The sequence below is a fragment of the Diabrotica virgifera genome, chromosome 1 (genome assembly GCF_917563875.1).
Source record: "Diabrotica virgifera virgifera chromosome 1, PGI_DIABVI_V3a".
In the NCBI taxonomy this organism is placed as follows: Eukaryota; Metazoa; Arthropoda; class Insecta; order Coleoptera; family Chrysomelidae; genus Diabrotica; species Diabrotica virgifera.
In genome coordinates, this window is record NC_065443.1 from 156,323,753 (window position 1) to 156,341,919 (window position 18,167).

The 18,167-nt window shown below is 30.0% G+C and overlaps 1 protein-coding gene across 1 annotated transcript; it reads left to right on the forward strand.

The window, feature by feature from the left end:
* Positions 1-9,717: 9,717 nt before the first annotated feature.
* On the forward strand, positions 9,718-16,727 carry LOC126878776 (histone H2A.V). The gene is made up of 4 exons (XM_050641673.1): positions 9,718-9,940; positions 10,068-10,145; positions 13,464-13,577; positions 16,219-16,727. Exons 1-4 carry the CDS (start codon positions 9,938-9,940, stop codon positions 16,411-16,413), a joined length of 390 nt encoding a protein of 129 aa, XP_050497630.1. The 5' UTR covers positions 9,718-9,937; the 3' UTR covers positions 16,414-16,727.
* The last annotated feature ends 1,440 nt before the right edge of the window (positions 16,728-18,167 follow it).

The following is an 18,167-nucleotide window of genomic DNA, read 5'->3' on the forward strand; positions in this document are numbered from 1 at the left end:
ATTTTTATGAACCATCTAGACTCAATGCATTGAAAAGAGATAGATACAAAAAAAGACGATTCGGTATGTTTTCATATTTTAAGCACAATTTGTTTGACGTTTCTGCTTTGTTTAATTTTGTGGCTGTCAGTCAGTTGAATTTTTTGCGGTTTTTGTCGAATTTTTGCGTTTTGAAGTTTCTTTATATTACACAAACAGTTGTTTTCACAACTAATTTTATACTGGGCTTTGAAATTTTAAGGTAAATAATTATATTTTGGCAATAGGGCTTTTCATCGATTGTCATTTGTTTCGAGCTTCTGTCATGTGTCACATAATATTAATGTATCTATGTCATACGTCTTTGATTTGTATCATTGGCTATATCAATAACGTATGACGTAGATATATTAATATTATGTGACACATGACAGAAGCTCGAAACAAATGACTGTGAATGAAAAGCCCTATTAATATTTAAAACATACAAAGCTAACGTCATTCACACAGTAAAGAAATGATTGTATTTAGATTTCCGTCAAAGTGAATAAAATAACAAAAATAAAATATGTTATTGAATTTTTTTATAAATTGTTTATTTATTTATTAATCAATAATAATAAAAGAATTTATCAAGCTACTTCAAATGTAGCTGTAATTCTGCACAAAAATTTTGAAGCAAAACTTACATTTGACATTCTATATATTTGATAACGACAAATTTTTTAATAAAACCCGTAATCGGAACAGTAGCCACTTTCTGTCAGTTGTTGTTGCGTGAAATAGATTTCCGACTTATTTCGTATGCTTTAAATGATCACGCACGGGTAAAGACTCGCGGACTCAACTGTATGTGTTAAGTATTGGCTCCGTGCATCTCCCCTCTACTTACAGTCACGTGACCCAGTGATGCCACAGCTACCGATTTTTAGGTAGATCTACCGAATACCTTTCAAATCTACCGATCCACCTAATTCTCCTTTTTTTCTACCGAAAAATCAAAATTATTAGAAAATTTTTTTAGCGGATAGATTTGGCAACAGAGTTTAGTAAATTTTCAAGAATTCTTGAATTGCTTTTACTAGCTTGTAACACAATGTGCGAACCAGCATATTCTGATTTACCGATATCAATTTTATGACCAGTCCTTTGTCCTTTTATATTATGATTTTGGGAGTAAAATGTATCTAAATACCTGAATCTGAATAGTGAATACTGAAGGATTGTGGCTTTATATAGAAGATAATTCCAAACTAAAAATAGTATTTATATTAAAATCTTAAAACAGGAGAAATTTATTTTGCACCTTTTTAACTTACAGTATTTCGACATAACTAAAGAACATTAAAAAATTTTCTCGTTCTCAATTGCTTCAATATCCGACATTGTTTTGTTTTTAAACGATTATAAAGTGTAAAAAATCATGTTTTTGCCTATAAAACATTCCTTGTAGATTTTAGAGAAAAATGTTTCAAATAAATATTCTAGATCTTAATAGTTTCTAATTTGAAATATACAAACAATTGGAGATAATTGCAAAAATCCTTATTTTTTCAGTAATTTATAAATGTTAATAACTTATAACTATTATACAGCTTTCAAATAAGAATATTTGTATTTTGAACGTTAATAGGTTACACGTGTGGTAAGTTTTTTTAAAAGGTCTACAACAGAAAAAAATATACAGTTTTATTTTATTATAAATAAATTAATTCCTTATAACAAAACTAAAGCATTCTTGATATTAAGTATTGCGTTAGTTAGACGGCTCTACTAGAGTTCTTTGGATTAAAAAAATGAAGAAAATTGCTCTATAATACCTAGAAAGCCGAGAAAATACATTTTTTAAGGTATACCAATTTTGAACTTTGAATGATTTTTATGATGAATGGTGATTATTGATCATTATATGTATGATGATTAACGTAGTTTATTTTTGAATACTCGTACCTAAAGTATCATTTTTTTGCAATGTGATAGCAAAAGAATAAAAAAATGAAATCTACCGAAATTTGACGATTTCTACCGAAAAAATAGGAGCAGTCTCCCGAAATTTTGTCCAAGACCTGTGGCAACACTGCGTGACACGCTGTCAGATTGTGTCAGGACGTTTTAACGGGTGCATTCAGCAGACGCAATCGCTAAGTAATCGATTAGTAATCGATTTGTGATTTACATGCTGAATGTCACAATTTATGTGGCATTCAGCAGAAAATCACTAATCGATTAGTTAGCGATTGTGTCTGCTGAATGCACCCATTGAGTCTTATGGGATTATTTTGTTAAACTTTATTTATTATATAACTAATATTTTATTTTGTAGTGATAATAACCGAATACAATTGTTAGAATTCATTAGTTATTAATTTATACTGTAATTGATAGTGCAACAAAAATATTTTCTTTTTCGTTAATAAAGATTTATTGACATAAACTGCGATAGTGAGCTTATGTATACAAAATCAAACTGATAATCGATATTGGAAATAGAAGAATTTATATCAGATTAAGTGCGTTTTATTTTCTGTTTATATTAATACATAATATCACTAGCGGGACACGGCATTTTTTTTAAATGCCTTATTTAAACATACACAAAGCGTCCTGATAAAATTTCAAAAAACCGCCACCATGAGCAGGTCGATCGATTTTGCTTTGACACTTTGTTAACGCTCAGAGATGTCAGAGCGAATATAAAAAGTATACTTTTTATCTAGCATCATTCCCTTTCACGCATGAAACTAATGATAAATTTGACAAATCAACTGCCGCCTGTTATTAACTAAAAACACATGTTATTTTTATGAACGATCTAGACTCAGTGCATTGAAAAGAGATAGGTAGATACAAAGAAAGACAATTGGAGATGTTTTCACATATTTTAAGTACAATTTCTGACGTTTTGATTTGTTTACTTTTGTGGCTGTCAGTTTGTTGAAGTTTTCGCTGTTATCTTGTTTTTTATAGTATACAAACAGTTGTTTTCACAACTAACTAATTTTATATTGGAGTTAGAAATTTTATGATAAGTTTATGATATTTTACGGATAAATTTTGACAACGTACAAATAACCTCATTGTTGACATAGTTAAGGAATGCTTGTGTTTAATATTCCGCTAAAGTGAATAAAATAACAAAAAGAAAATAGTATCGAATTTTTTTATAAATTGTTTATTTATTTATTAATCAATGATAATAGAAGAATTTATTAAGCTACTTCAAATGTAGCTGTAATCTGTAATTATGCACCAAAATTTTAAAGCAAAACTTAAATTTGACATTCTATTTATTTGATAACGTCAAATTTTATACTATAACCCATGATCGGAATACTGTCGCGTTTATTCATATGGTTCTTTTCATGAGGATTTTTCAGTGCGTCACAAATGATAGAAAAAAAGGTAAGTCCGTGATAATATACATTTATAACATTTTTCTAACATGACATTTTAGTTAAATCTGACAGTTGTCAAATTTTATTTGCAATTGGGCATAAACACAAATCAATTGTCTTTATTGCATTTATAAAATGGTATTTTCTTTGATTTGTATACGCTGTGAGCTCGTACGTAGAGGGGATATTTACAAATTCGCGAACGCCAGTAGTGACAAGTTTGTAAACGTTTACCGGAAATTTGACATAAATGTCAAAGTGATTAATTTAAAATTAAAATTAAAAACATTAATTATAAACAATATTAGTTGGTCAAAGCTGTGGTATATATTTTTACCTTAAATATACTTACGTTTTAAATACTGAATTTAAGTTTTTTTAATGTTCCGTAATATCTAATTATAAATAATCTATTATAAGCTTAGCGCCATCTACACGATTATTGTCAAAGTATCTGAAGTAAGAAATTGATATTTTATCAATAGAACGTCAAAATGATTAGAAAAATCTTAAAAAAATCGATTACAATTTAATTACTTTTTTGCGTTGTAAATATTAAGCGATAACAATTAAATAATAAATTTAAAAATTACCAGTAAAAGTTGAATTAGTAACCGCTAGGAGCGACACCAGCGAAGCTCAGAGCGTATAGTCTGAAGACCGCGTCCCACCATCAAATAATTTGATCAAACTGGTTTGAGCAAACTGAAAATGACAGTTAGTGACGTCACATCCTGAGTGTTCATTGTGGATAATAATGAAAAATTTTAATTTTAAATAAAGTACAAACAAGTTAGACAACTCAATACAAAAAATTTGATCAAACTAGACTGATAGTGAGAGCACAGATTTTTAGAATTTAAAAAAACTGCAATTGTGACGTCACTTTGACGTACTTCCGGAGTTTGCTCAAACTGGTTGATCAAATTATTTGATGGTGAGATGCGGCCTTTATAAATTGTACAGATTATATTCGTAGATATATTATATAATTAATAAATAAATTTTTTTCTATTATAGCGCCATCTATCGACAACTAGAATAATCACCGAACTAGAATAATTACCAAAGTAATCACCGACGTGCCTTTTTTTCTGTCATATACAATTTAATGCGTTAGAAAGAAATCGAAAAACTGTGACGCACTGAAAAATGCTCATGCGAAAAAGCATACTAAGTTTCCGACTTATTTCGTATGCTTTAAATAATGATGACGCACGGGTAAAGACTAGGGAACTCAACTGTACACAGATTTTTATAATCCACCAATAAATGTTGTATGTCATATCAGGGACCCGGACCGAAATAAAATAAAAGGTTCCGGTCCGGTTCCGGTTCTAGTAAAATTAAAAATTTTAGGTACAGTCCGGTTCCGGTTTTGTTAAAATATTTTGATTCGGTTCTGACCAATCTTTTCGGTCCAAACGGTTTTTTTTCGGTTCCTTCAAATTTTTCAATTTCACAGTCTCATAAAAAAGTAAATACCTACATGGTGTAATTTCTCTATACTTATAATATTTTTTTATGTAAGGTGTAGTAGGGGAGGAAAGTATGCTAAATTTGCAGTTACTCGAGCGATATGGGACCTATTGGGTTGTGAAGATTAGGTTCTAAAAACAAAAAAAGTTAAGTAAAGTTTTTTATTTAATTGGGACTTTCCATTTTTTAATTTAGTTTCCCATTTCCAACAATCGTTTTTCCGATTATAGCGCCATCTATCCATAATTCGAAAAAATATCTCGAATAAAAGTTACTAATTTTTATGTAAGAAATCCCAATCTGCAATAAAAATGGGGACTTTTATTTAAGATTTTAAAGTAACCCCCAACCCCACCTCCGTGGGGGTCGTGTTTGGTGTCAAAATATTGAATACGTGTATTTTGCACATTTTAGATTTGATGTTCATTTCGCGGGGTTCCTATTTAAAATTTTAAATTTATCCCCCACTCCTCTCCGTGGGAGGTCGTGTTTGGTATCATTCGATAAATTCTTGAAAAATATTGAACACGTAATTTTTAGTTTTAAGATCTGATGTTTATTTCTCGTAATATTTGCTTTTTTTCTTGTGAAACTTTCTGACTCACCCATTTCCTTACGCCCCGCTCAAACCGTCAGATTTTTTAAATATACACTGTTCTGCATGTATGTACTTAACTTACCTTTTCTTAATCTGACAATATTTCCAGTTATTTTCAAGGTACATTTTTTTCTTTTTTCGGATCCCCTTAACGAACTCCCTTGTACTAAGATCCAATATATGGCAGGGGTACATTTACAGAGAGTAGGTATAAGGTTTCTCCCCATGTGATTTTCTGACGCGCTCGAGTAACTGCAAAAATCCCCGCTTGGGCTCCCCTACCAATATGGCTCAATTCATTTATATCTCTGTATGTCATTACATAATCTAATAATAATTGTTGACATTATTAAAATTATATTTTCCCATCACAACTATACAAAGATATATATCACCGATTATAATTATCAATTAGTGACCACTGATCAGGTGCAACAGTTAACAATGAATAGATTAATTTTATTATTTTAGAATTTGCTAAAACGGCACCAATTTAGTTAAATAAAATATTTGACAATATTCTGAAATACAAAAAATTTTATTCTCCTCAACAACTTCAGAAACATTTGTTGACCAGAATTAAAAGAAGAAATTATTATAACATAGTTTTTTATGGTTTTTGAGTTGAGTTTAAAAATAATAAAACATCTTAAAATGTATTTTTTATTTATTAACAAAAGAAGGAAACACTACAAAATTGTTTTCATTAACTTATAACAAAAACAAAAACAACAATATTGTAAGCAACAAAACCGAAAAAAACCGATAAAACCGTTTGAAAAATTAAGTGTTACGGTTCGGTTCCAAAAATTATATTTAATTATCAAATAAGGGTTCAGTTTCGGTTCTGGTCCACTAAAAATATCGGTTTCGGTTCGGTTTTCTGTTTTTAGCGGTACGGTCCGAGTCCCTGTGGGTTGGCTCCGTGCGTCTCCCCTCTACTTACAGTCACGTGACACGCTGTCAGATTTTGTCAGGACGTTTTAACAAGTCTTATGGGATTATTTTGTTAAACTTGAATATTTTATTTTGTAGTGATAATAACCGAATACAATTGTTAGAATTCATTAGTTATTAATTTATACTGTAATTTATAGTGCAACAAAAATATTTTCTTTTTCGTTAATAAAGATCTATTGACATAAACTGCGATAGTGAGGTTATGTATTCGCAAAATTAAATTCCAACAGAGGGCGCTCAAAATTTCAAAGATGGACGACAACGCTAGGAAAACAATTCATTTTGTCATTTGAATTCACAGTTCTAAAAACGTTAAATTAAAATCATTTTTAGGAGTGTTTTGCCAAAGTAACCATAAGTTTTGCAACTAAGACATCTTATAACTTAAAGACGACTCAAAATTATGTTTAATCTGTATGCATTCATTAAAATTTGATGCTAACTACTGATTTGTTTTTACATTTTTTTCATAAAAAAATCTGGCCCCCGATAATCACACAGCGTTCTAAAAATTATTAATCTATCTTAGAATTTCTAATTTTGTTTTTAATTTAATTAATAGGTGCACTACAGTTTATTTTACACCGACAGATAACAATTTTTAATTAAATGAAAACTGGAAACTAAGTAGGTGAATTTATTTTATAATAATTGTGTTCTGGAAATTACGAAGTGGTCGGGATATTTTTCATAACAATGTACATTCTATGTACAGAATATATACTACATTTTATGCATTTATTTAATTTTACAGTCGCTTAAACATTAAAAAAAATACTACGTTTAATACAAACGTTAAATTAACAAAATGTGTGATTTGGCATTGGTTAATTTAGGTCATTACGTAGAGTATAATAGGAATGAATACTGAGGAACACTGCAATAGTTTTTTTAAGTCGAAATTATTGTTAATTACAACATAAACTGACCGCAAATATGTACACAAGTTAATGGCAAAGTCAATGTTTTCCTTGAGTTGATGTCAATGTTTTCCTCGCCAATACAAAATCAAACTGATAATCAATTGGCTCCGTGCGTCTCCCCTCTACGTACAGTCACGTGATACGCTGTCAGATTTTGTAAGGACGTTTTAACATTGAGTCTTATGGAATTATTTTGTTAAACTTGAATATTTTATTTTGTAGTGATAATAACCGAATACAATTGTTAGAATTCATTAGTTATTAATTTATACTGTAATTTATAGTGCAACAAAATATTTTCTTTTTCGTTAATAAATATTTATTGACATAAACTGCGATAGTGAGGTTATGCATACAAAATCAAACTGATAATCAATATTGGAAAGTGAAGAATTTATAGTGCGTTTTTATTTTCTGTTTATATTAATACATAATATCACTAGCGTGACACGATATTTTTTTAAATGTCTCATTTAAACATACACAAAGCGTCCTTATAAAATTTCAAAAAACCGCCACCATGAGCAGGTCGGTCGATTTTGCTTTGACACTTTGTTAACGCTCGGAGCGAGATTAGTGCGTTTTTATTTTCTGTTTATATTACGCTGTGTCTAGGTACACGCTAACGTGTACGCAAATAAAAAAGTTAGGTACACGCGAATTAAGGCCCCGTCTCACCATCAAATAATTGACAGTTATTTGATCAAACTTGACAGTCAAACTTGACTAGTGACACAAACTATACATACTAACTGTCACTTTGTGTCACTAACTGTCAAGTTTGATCAAATAACTGTCAATTATTTGATGGTGAGACGGGGCCTTTAAACTTCATCAAGCCAGTGACGTCATTATTTAGCGTGCGCGGTGACTTTATATTTTGGTACACGCTATTTTGATATTTTTAGTGTTTGTTGTTTGTTTGATAGAAAATATTTTTATTAAGGGAAGGGGAACGGAAGCAAAACTATTCAGATGTTTGAAACTTAATTGTAATAAAACAATATGCATATAAAAGTATATATTCAGGTTAGCAAAATAAATATTAGTTAACGATATATACAAAATACTGCTAAAATAATTTTTATACGTAAGTTAATTATACCAGTTTATTTGGTGTTTATTTTTATTTATACAGGGAGTTGAACTTGTTACGATTTTCATAGAAAATTGGTTATAACTTTGTAAATATCCTGTATAACATAATAAACATTTATATTTTTGTGATATGGAAGTTAAGAAGATTTCGAACATAAAATAAAATATAGGGTGTTCCATTTAAAAAACATAAGTTTGGTCCGAGAGTATATTATCGAACGCCCTGTAACATTCTAACTAATTTTAGTAATTTTGTAATATGAAGCTCAAAGTTTGCTAAAATTTTTGATACTAACTTTTATTGCTATCTATTACTTGCGGATCTACTGGGCTTTATCACACTAATCAATCGCCCCGTATATTTTATCTTATTACTTCTGCTACCGTTAATCACGAATTTTTGTCTCTTATCTTTTTCATACTGTTTTAGAATGTTGTTAAACTCATTAAAAGAACTAAATAATTGTCCACACTCCATATAGTTAATTAAAAAAAAACACTAAACAAGTAAAAAATAAGGAAACTCTTTACAAATCAATATTGAAGTGTAAACATAACGCGATTAGACAAATTCTAACCACACTCTGACACTCGCGATACTTACAGATACTTAATACCACAGCATACACGCGGCTCAAATTAGCGTGTACCAAAAAACCCAGTCATAGTACACGCTAAATAATGACGTCACTGATTTGATGACGTTTAAGCGTGTATCTAACTTTTTTATTTGCGTACACGTTAGCGTGTACCTAGACACAGCGTTTATATTAATACATAATCACTGGGTGCATTCAGCAGACGCAATCGCTAACTAATCGATTAGTAATCGATTTGTGATTTACATGCTGAATGTCACAATTTATGTGGCATTCAGTAGAAAATCACTAATCGATTAGTTAGCGATTGTGTCTGCTGAATGCACCCACTAGCGGGACACGGCATTTTTTTTTAAATGTCTCATTTAAACATACACAAAGCGTCCTGATAAAATTTCAAAAAACCGCCACCATGAGCAGGTCGGTCGATTTTGCTTTGACACTTTGTTAACGCTCAGCGTTTAAATTTAAAATTGTAGCTATTTTATAAATATTTATAAAGTAAATTTATATTCTCTTCTATTAACAACTACATTTAAAAATATTTTAAAAGTGAAATACAAAAACACTGCCCTTATTTATTGCTAATATTTATTATTTTAAAACATAGGTAATCTATTAATTCGGCACATGTCTCATATAAAATTGACAGTTACATTACGGAACGTACTTCCAGTCCAAAATCCAAGCCAAGCCACCATAAGCGTCATTATTTAAATCAATAAAGTAATTTCCCGCTTCGGTTTTATTCTGTAATTGGTCACCGTAAGTCACGTGCCTCTTTAATGTGTTTCTATTTGTTCGTATCGTTCATTTGGCGCCATTATCGTTGCGTATGCTACATTTAGTTGAAAGGAGTCGGTAGTTATCGTTTCAGTTTCATAGTCCAGAAGATAAATTTGCAAAATGGTGAGTGTCTTTAGAAATTAAAGAAAATAATTATTTAAAATGCGTTCCTATCCGTAGATAAATAGAACAATGTAAAAATAACATTACTATATTACATAGCACAAATATTAAATATGTATTGTTTTAGGCTGGTGGCAAAGCTGGTAAAGATAGTGGAAAAGCCAAAGCTAAGGCGGTTTCTCGTTCAGCGCGTGCTGGATTACAGGTAAGATACATTTTCATTTTTGCCATATTTTGTTTTTTTTTTGTTATCATAGATTTAGGTTAGTTTGCCATAACCCTTTTCCCGGAAAGAATGCTAAATTAAAAAAATAATTGCTAACAATTTATCAGTGTATGACCTAATTTATTGTAATCTATACGGCGGTGAATTTTGAAGATATTAAATATTGAAACCGATCTATAAAACCATATTCAGTGTGAAATTGAATAATTGGCGGGCTTTTGGCCGTTTGTTTATGCCTTATGCCAACTAACAGACATTTTTAAAGTATTGATACAAAATAAAAATTAGGCTGTATTTTAATGCTCCTTTTACAGTCTCAATATTACTATTTTATTCTTGGTTAAGTTAAATTTCTTTAATAGATAATTTGTAATGTATAAATAGTTATCTGTGCCTTAATTCTTGTTTTTTGTTTGTTTACTTTCTAAAAAGTTAATGTACAAAGTTAAAAAAGTTATGTTGCACATAAACAGTATTTCTGTTCCTTCTGAGATATCAAAATTCCATATAAAGTCGAACCCGCTTATTGAAATAGCCTTCGTGCCAAGCAAAAGTATTCTTATAACTGGGATATTCTAATAACCGATCATTGATGGCTAGTAGAAACGTTTCGGGACCTCAAATTTCTATTTCTTAAAGAGGGATATTCCTACAGTTGAGTCCGGGAGTCTTTACCCATGCGTCATTAATACCTGGTGAGATAAAACACATACTTTTTATTTAGCATCATTCTCTTCCACGCATGCAATTAATGACAAACCAGCTGCTGCCTGTTATTAACTAAAAACACATGTTATTTTTATGAACGATTTAGACTCAGTATATTGAAAAGAGATAGATACAAAGAAAGACGATTGGGGATGTCTTCACATATTTTAAGTACAATTTCTGACGTTTTGGTTTGTTTACTTTTGTGGCTGTCAGTTTGCTGAATTTTTTGCTGTTATTTTGTTGAATTTTTGCATTTTGAAGTTTTTTATAGTATACAAACAGTTGTTTTCACAACTAATTTTATATTGGTGTTAGAAATTTTGTAATAAGTTCGTTATTTTACGATAAATTTTGACAAGGTACAAAGCTAACCTCATTGTTGACACAGTTGAATGCTTGTGTTTAAGGTTCCGCCAAAGTGAATAAAATAACAAAAAGAAAATATGTTATTGAATTTTTTTATAAATTGTTTATTTATTTATTAATCAATGATAATAAAATAATTTATTAAGCTACTTCAAATGTAGCTGCAAATATGCACCAAAATTTTAAAGCAAAACTTAAATTTGACATTCTATTTATTTGATAAAGTCAAATTTTATAATAACCCGTGATCGGAATAATATCCATTTGCTGTTGCGTTTAGTAAATTTTTGACTTATTTCGTATGCTTTAAATGATGACGCATGGGTAAAGACTCGCGGACTCAACTGTATAAGAGGTATTCTATATAGAGCGGGTTCGACTGTATTATGCTTTAACCAACTTAATTTTGACTTCAGAAAATTAGCTTTATCTATCTACAGTTTTTTCTCTAATAAATATAGGGAAATACATGTGAATAAAAGAGCCTTCCTATTGAGTGTATTATATATTTATAGGAATCAAGCTAAACACATTTTATTGATACATAATATTGTAATTTGTCCTCTGCATACAATAAAAATAATATGATATAATGTAGAATAGGTTGTTTGAGTTATTGTGATTTATTGGTTTTTTATTACAAGCACTAGTATAGATGCGTCTAATTTTATTACCAATTTTTAGGCACTATAGAGTTAAAATGCATCTTTTTCGCTTAGGAAATAGGTTAAACATGTATTTGGGGTCCTTACGAACCATAATATAAAAATCGAAAAATTTTGAGATACACTCTTTTAGCTTAGGATGGCAGTATAGTGTATACCAAGTTCGCAATATGTCCACTAAGGGACATAATATAAACCTCGTAACGCACTCAGTGTATGTTTATAAATATCTCTAAACGCAAAACATAATGACACAAGGAAGAGTGGTGAGAATTGCCTATACTCCGTCTACCGAACAGACGGAGTAATCAAGTGAATAAATCATAATATTTCTTAAAAATACCTTAACGCACGGCCTTGTACACAATGCTGATAATACCAGTTACCGAATACTTTGTTATAGGTATTGTGTAGAAGGTCGTGCGTTAAGGTATTTTGAAGAAATATTGTGATTTATTCAGGTGATTACTCCGTCTGTTGGGTAGACGGAGTATAAGACAAATCACCAGTGGAACATTGAAGCATGACCATTGTCAGAAGAGGTTGAGAGATGATCTAAGTATAAAAAATTAATTGATTTTTAAACTTGTGGTTTTCATATTATTTGTAAATTCAAAAAGTAAATATAATAAAATTTAAATAAATAATTGTAAATATAATGAATATTAGAAGTAAATATAATTGAATATTAATTATAAACATTAACGAAGATAGATTCAGTTTCTTAATTTAACATAAATTAACATGTTGGCTGCATTTAGAGATATTTCTGTGGTGCTAAGGCAAATCCGATATGTCAAAAAATGTGATTTTGCAGCAGATCAGTTTAAAAGTTTGCGGTGTTGTTGTAATAGTGGACATTTCGGAAACTAATTTCATCATCTACTGGTTACATGGATGCGTTTGGCCATGTAGGGTTTTGTCATCATATTGTTCATTGCTCAATATACATATTGGCTTTAAAAACAAAAAATTGATAATTTTTGACATATCGGGTTTTGCCTTAGTACCACAGATTTATAAACTTATGTTGAATGCGTTACAGGGCACATTATGTCCTGTAAGTGAACCTTTGCCACTGTGCGTTATGATAAAGTTGACAGAGCCAACCGTTAGTGTAATACAAGGTATATTTATCTCATAACACATCAAGGTGTTAACAAATAATGTTGAGAAATTTATGCGTAAACATTTTATAAATTTTTATTTTAATTTTCAATATGTACTCTTTACTTCATGACAATTTATGATTATCATATATTTTGGTATTAACCCCTTGTTTGTAAGCCAATACTTATTTTATCAAACCACACTAGCAGTGAACTAGTAATTTTTTTGCAATATTAAATGTTTTAACACTGCGAGAACCACCATATGGTATCTTTCTTATTTCTCAATCGGTGCAGACAGCACCATTCGGGTGAACATTCTGAAATAAATTTTGGCGGCGAAAGTGTTAATACTTGTTTTGCATTCGGCTGGTTATAACAAAAAGTCTAAACAAGATAATAAACAGTTTAGAACTTTGTAAATCCCAATAAATTATTTCTTTTAGTTTCCTGTAGGAAGAATTCACAGACATCTAAAAAATAGGACTACAAGTCATGGACGTGTTGGAGCTACAGCTGCTGTATACTCTGCAGCCATTTTGGAATACCTCACAGCTGAAGTAAGAATTACATTATTTCACATTTGTATTGTTTACAATTTTATTTTTCCGTAGTTTGGATTAAGTATTAATCTGTGGTAGACCCTATAATTTTTGAAGTACATTACTTTTAGAATTATTGTTGTACTGTTTGTTTTTTAACCAAGATGAGTGATTCAAATTTACTGCTCTGTATTGCTTGTTTGTAATTGGTCCAACCGCAGGCAAGTTTACTCCACTGTTATAAAATTTTGACACTAATGACATTTATCAAATTTTGACACTAGTGACATTTCATAGGTTAATTAAGATATAGGGGTGATTTTTTGTGTTTTTGTTATTCCTTTAATTTTTAGATTGTTAGTCTGCTTTTATATAAAAACAGGTTGCTTTTGGAACTCTTTAGCGACATATTAATTTAATTTAATACTTATGGATTACCATTGAGGGCCGACTAGATCAAGCAAAAAAGAAGATGTATTTGGTTATTATTCTAGTGACTTTCTTGGCTGTGAATCTGTCTTTTTAGTTTATTCTTCCTGGTTAAAAAATAAACTATAGTAATTGCGCTTTTTATGCATGGCAAAGTTAATTTTGGAAGATATTTACAACTAGCAAAATATCTATTTTCATATGTATTTCATATGTATTATTGATAATAATAGTAATTATTAGCATTTCAAAAATAATTTAAATTAACATAGATAACAAGGTTCAAATAACACCTTGGGCATTTTTTGGTTTTTTGTGGTGCTATTGAAGAAACAAAAAATATGCTTAAAAATATCCATCACTCAATTTTAATGCAAGTGTATTTGTGTAATTTTTCTCTATTTGCACACCTTTTGTAATATTTCTAGCTCACTTTTATGAATTACTATAAAGTTTTGAAATTTAAAATTGATTTTGCTTGCTGATATTGCCCTTTGAAACATCTTTCTATTGATGTGTCATGTAATGATTTTTCACTTTATTTTTCACTTTTTGGTAGCACATCTGTATTTATCTCTTAAGGCTATGGGTACATAATTCGCAAATATTTTACGTGTATCCCTACTTTTTCTGTCTTTACACGGCAAATTACGTGTAGTAAAATTCACACTGGTGTGGATATGTAAACATTACTAGAATGTCATTCTACTTGAAAATGTCATAATTAATTTAAAGAGATGGCTTTTGAATGTTCTTGGATAACTGTTATTTTTATAATTGGAAATTATTAATTCAGTTAATAAATGTGATAATTTTTTCACTAACTATGTTTTCAGTGATTGTAATAATTTATTTGTACAACAAAAACTAATAATCAATCGAGAAAAGAGGAAAAGTGTTAAAGTGATTTACAATTTTGAACATCTCTAACAACAAAATACTTGGATCACAGGATATATCTGATGTATTCTCTGCTTGGATCTTCCACAAATAATACACAATAAATAACTTTTTATTAAGTTCACGTCTTAAATCAATTATTTATCAAATACACTATATCATATCAATAATATTTAATCAATTTCTCAAAATATTCCTGATGCAATGTCAAATATTTAAAATTGTCACTGATTGTCAGTGTCTGACTGACAATATTATATTCGGTTGAGTGCGTTGTAAGACAAAGACAGATTTGGAAAATATTACCACGGCATTGTTTTCATTTTTTTCAAATCCTGAAAAAACCAATAAATATTTTTGAAAAATTTAAACGCAGAATGAAAGACTAAATTATTACCGAGGGCCGAAAGTCCCTTAGAATAAATAAAAAGTTTATTTTGAATGAGATATTTGAAATTAAAAATCACACTAAATTTTCTCTTAGTTTTTTCACCCCTGTAACTTATTAAAATAAACATTATAGAGGTTGTCAGGGACTTTCGGCCCTCGTTAATAAAGTAATCTTTCATTCTGCGTTTAAATTTTTCAAAAATACTTATTAGTTTTCTCAGGATTTGAAAAAATGAATCCCCATTTGAATAGCATTGCAGCCGAAAATACGTACCGATCCTCTTAACCCTTTCATTGCTGGTGAAATGTGCCTAACACGACCTGTGTGTTAACTCGATTTTTCGAGATGGCCCTGGAATTGCTTTATCATGAATCAAAACTGACGTTATAAAAACACTTATCTATTTACTCAATAGAAAGACAACTTGTTTCAGTCAAAGTCAAACAAATACTAACCTTTAAACGAATGTTGTGCATATCTGCATATGATACCTGAAGCCGTCATGCACACCTGTATGACCAATGAATATATTATACTATAATAGAAAGGTACGGCCCTGTAACGTTTTAGCATAGGATTTTGTGTTCCAACTGAGTAGGTGCCATGGAGGTGCATAAACCTGACAACTATTACGACAGCTTAACCAATCTCATTACCACCCGCACTGTAGCCGCAACATCCCTCATCAACAAGCCTGCTTATAAACGTGACCATCTGTTTTATATAAAAGCTTGTTCTAGGTGCTATATATTCTTTGGTATGACGTCTTTAGGCATCATCAGCATTTAAAATGCTAATGAGAAATAATCAGTTTTTTATCTTGCTTGCTTATTTTGTAGATTGCCTTTATAATTTTGATAATCACATCTTCCTATTGCATACTGCTCAGTTATTAAATTTATTGGATGATATGTTACCTAATTAATTATTTGTTTTCAGGTTCTTGAATTAGCAGGAAACGCCAGTAAGGATTTGAAAGTGAAAAGAATAACTCCCCGTCACTTGCAGTTAGCAATCAGAGGAGACGAAGAATTGGACAGCTTGATCAAGGCTACCATTGCTGGTGGTGGTGTCATTCCCCACATCCACAAATCACTTATTGGAAAGAAGGGAGCACATTCTCAGCCTGCTTAATCGTATTAAATACACATATATAATAGTAATGTTAAGACTTGAAATGTGTCAATGATGTGTTTTAATATTATTGGGCACGTGTTTCCCCCATGTGCAAGGCCATGCAGAAGAATTCCAATTTTTCAATGTTTGACTACTGTTCTAATAAGCAGTTTAGTAATTTTTTTGTGTAACTAAAAAGAATTTCCGTTGTGCCTTGTAATTCAAATTTAATTTACTTAGTTCTTTTCTCTGTATTTTAGTAATTAAATTTCATCATACATTTTAAGAAAAAATGTATTTTGTGTTCATTTAATAAAAGTTTTCTTACAAAATATCTTTTTTTTTAATATTCATTTAGGGTATATGACTATTTCTTTTTTTAATCTTATCAGTAAAAGAACAAAGTTTATAAAACTGATACTATTTGTAAATAATAGAGGTGGGGACGAATATTTTTAACAGTTCCTACAGAACTGTGCCAAAAAAAGAAATAATTTAAAGAATACAAAGAAATTGCTACACTGAGAAAAACAGGTATTTCTAAAGGGTTGATCTGATTGGTTGAACAGTTCCTTTCATGGTGTAAGTACAATGTTGACACTGATAATTCTACATCAAATGAAGGGTGCCAAAAATGTTTTGGGTACTTTTAAACAATCTAAAAAAAAACGGCAAGATCTTCAAAGGAAGGTGATGTTTCTAAAAAAGAAATGCAAATGATTGATGAGTATATTGTAGCGGATATGGAAGAAATAAAAAAACAAGTGAAGATGAAGGACATTTATTTTTTGATTATTTTTTAATAATTTTAACTTACAATCGTGTAATAAGATTTTTCATCACATATTTAATTCTGTCCAATCAGATTATTGTTATACCGGGAATGTTCTACCTAGATTATAATACTGGAAATATTTTTAGGAAGGTTGTTTCTGTTTAATTAAGAGTTTCCTTTTCACAACTGTCACATTTAGTCAAATTATCACTAGTACAACACAATCATGAATAAAACTGTATTTATAAATAATTATATTTATTTATTTATTTATACGGGCAAGCCCAATTCGGTAATACATTAATAAGATATTGATAATTACAGTGTTGAATATATAAGAATAAAATGAGAGAGTACAAAACATTTAAAAAGACATGACAAAGTGAAATAATTACAAAACATTAATTACTAACAAATAACAAGGTTATGACATTGCTAAATATTTAATTTGGTTAAATGGTTCTTAAAAACATCAACAGAGTTACCAAAAAGTAAAAGGTCACCTAGGGAGTTAGCAAGTCTTAGTGTTCTAGGAACAAAAATAAAATATGAGATGAAAAGAAATATGAAAGGTTTGAATTTGTCTTGTTGATCATGGTGGAACAAACAACAATATTTTAGCAAGGAGTTCAGGGCAGTAATATATGCCATTGATAATATTAAACAATACTGTAAGATCTTTATGCTTCCTACGGACATCCAGAGAAGAGATATTCAAAAATCGTTCCATATCTGTATAATTATAATTGATGTGTTTTTTGAACCCAATATATCTAAGAAAATTATGTTGAACACTATAAAGTTTGTTCTTGAGGTGTAAATAATGTGGGGACCAAACTGGAGAACAGTAGTCGAAGGTGTATCCTGACTAAAGAACAATAGAGCATTTTAATAGCGAACACGTTCGTGAAATCACGAGTTGTCCTTTTAACAAAGCCAAGCATTTTCATGGATCTTTGAGTAATATTGTTGATGTGATGGTTAAAGCTCAGAGAGG

What these genes read in the sequence shown, in the direction of transcription:
- LOC126878776 (XM_050641673.1), top strand. An exon ending in CAGCGCGTGCTGGATTACAG is followed by an intron (nt 10,146 to 13,463) that starts GTAAGATACATT and finishes TATTTCTTTTAG; the next exon opens with TTTCCTGTAGGAAGAATTCA. An exon ending in TGGAATACCTCACAGCTGAA is followed by an intron (nt 13,578 to 16,218) that starts GTAAGAATTACA and finishes ATTTGTTTTCAG; the next exon opens with GTTCTTGAATTAGCAGGAAA.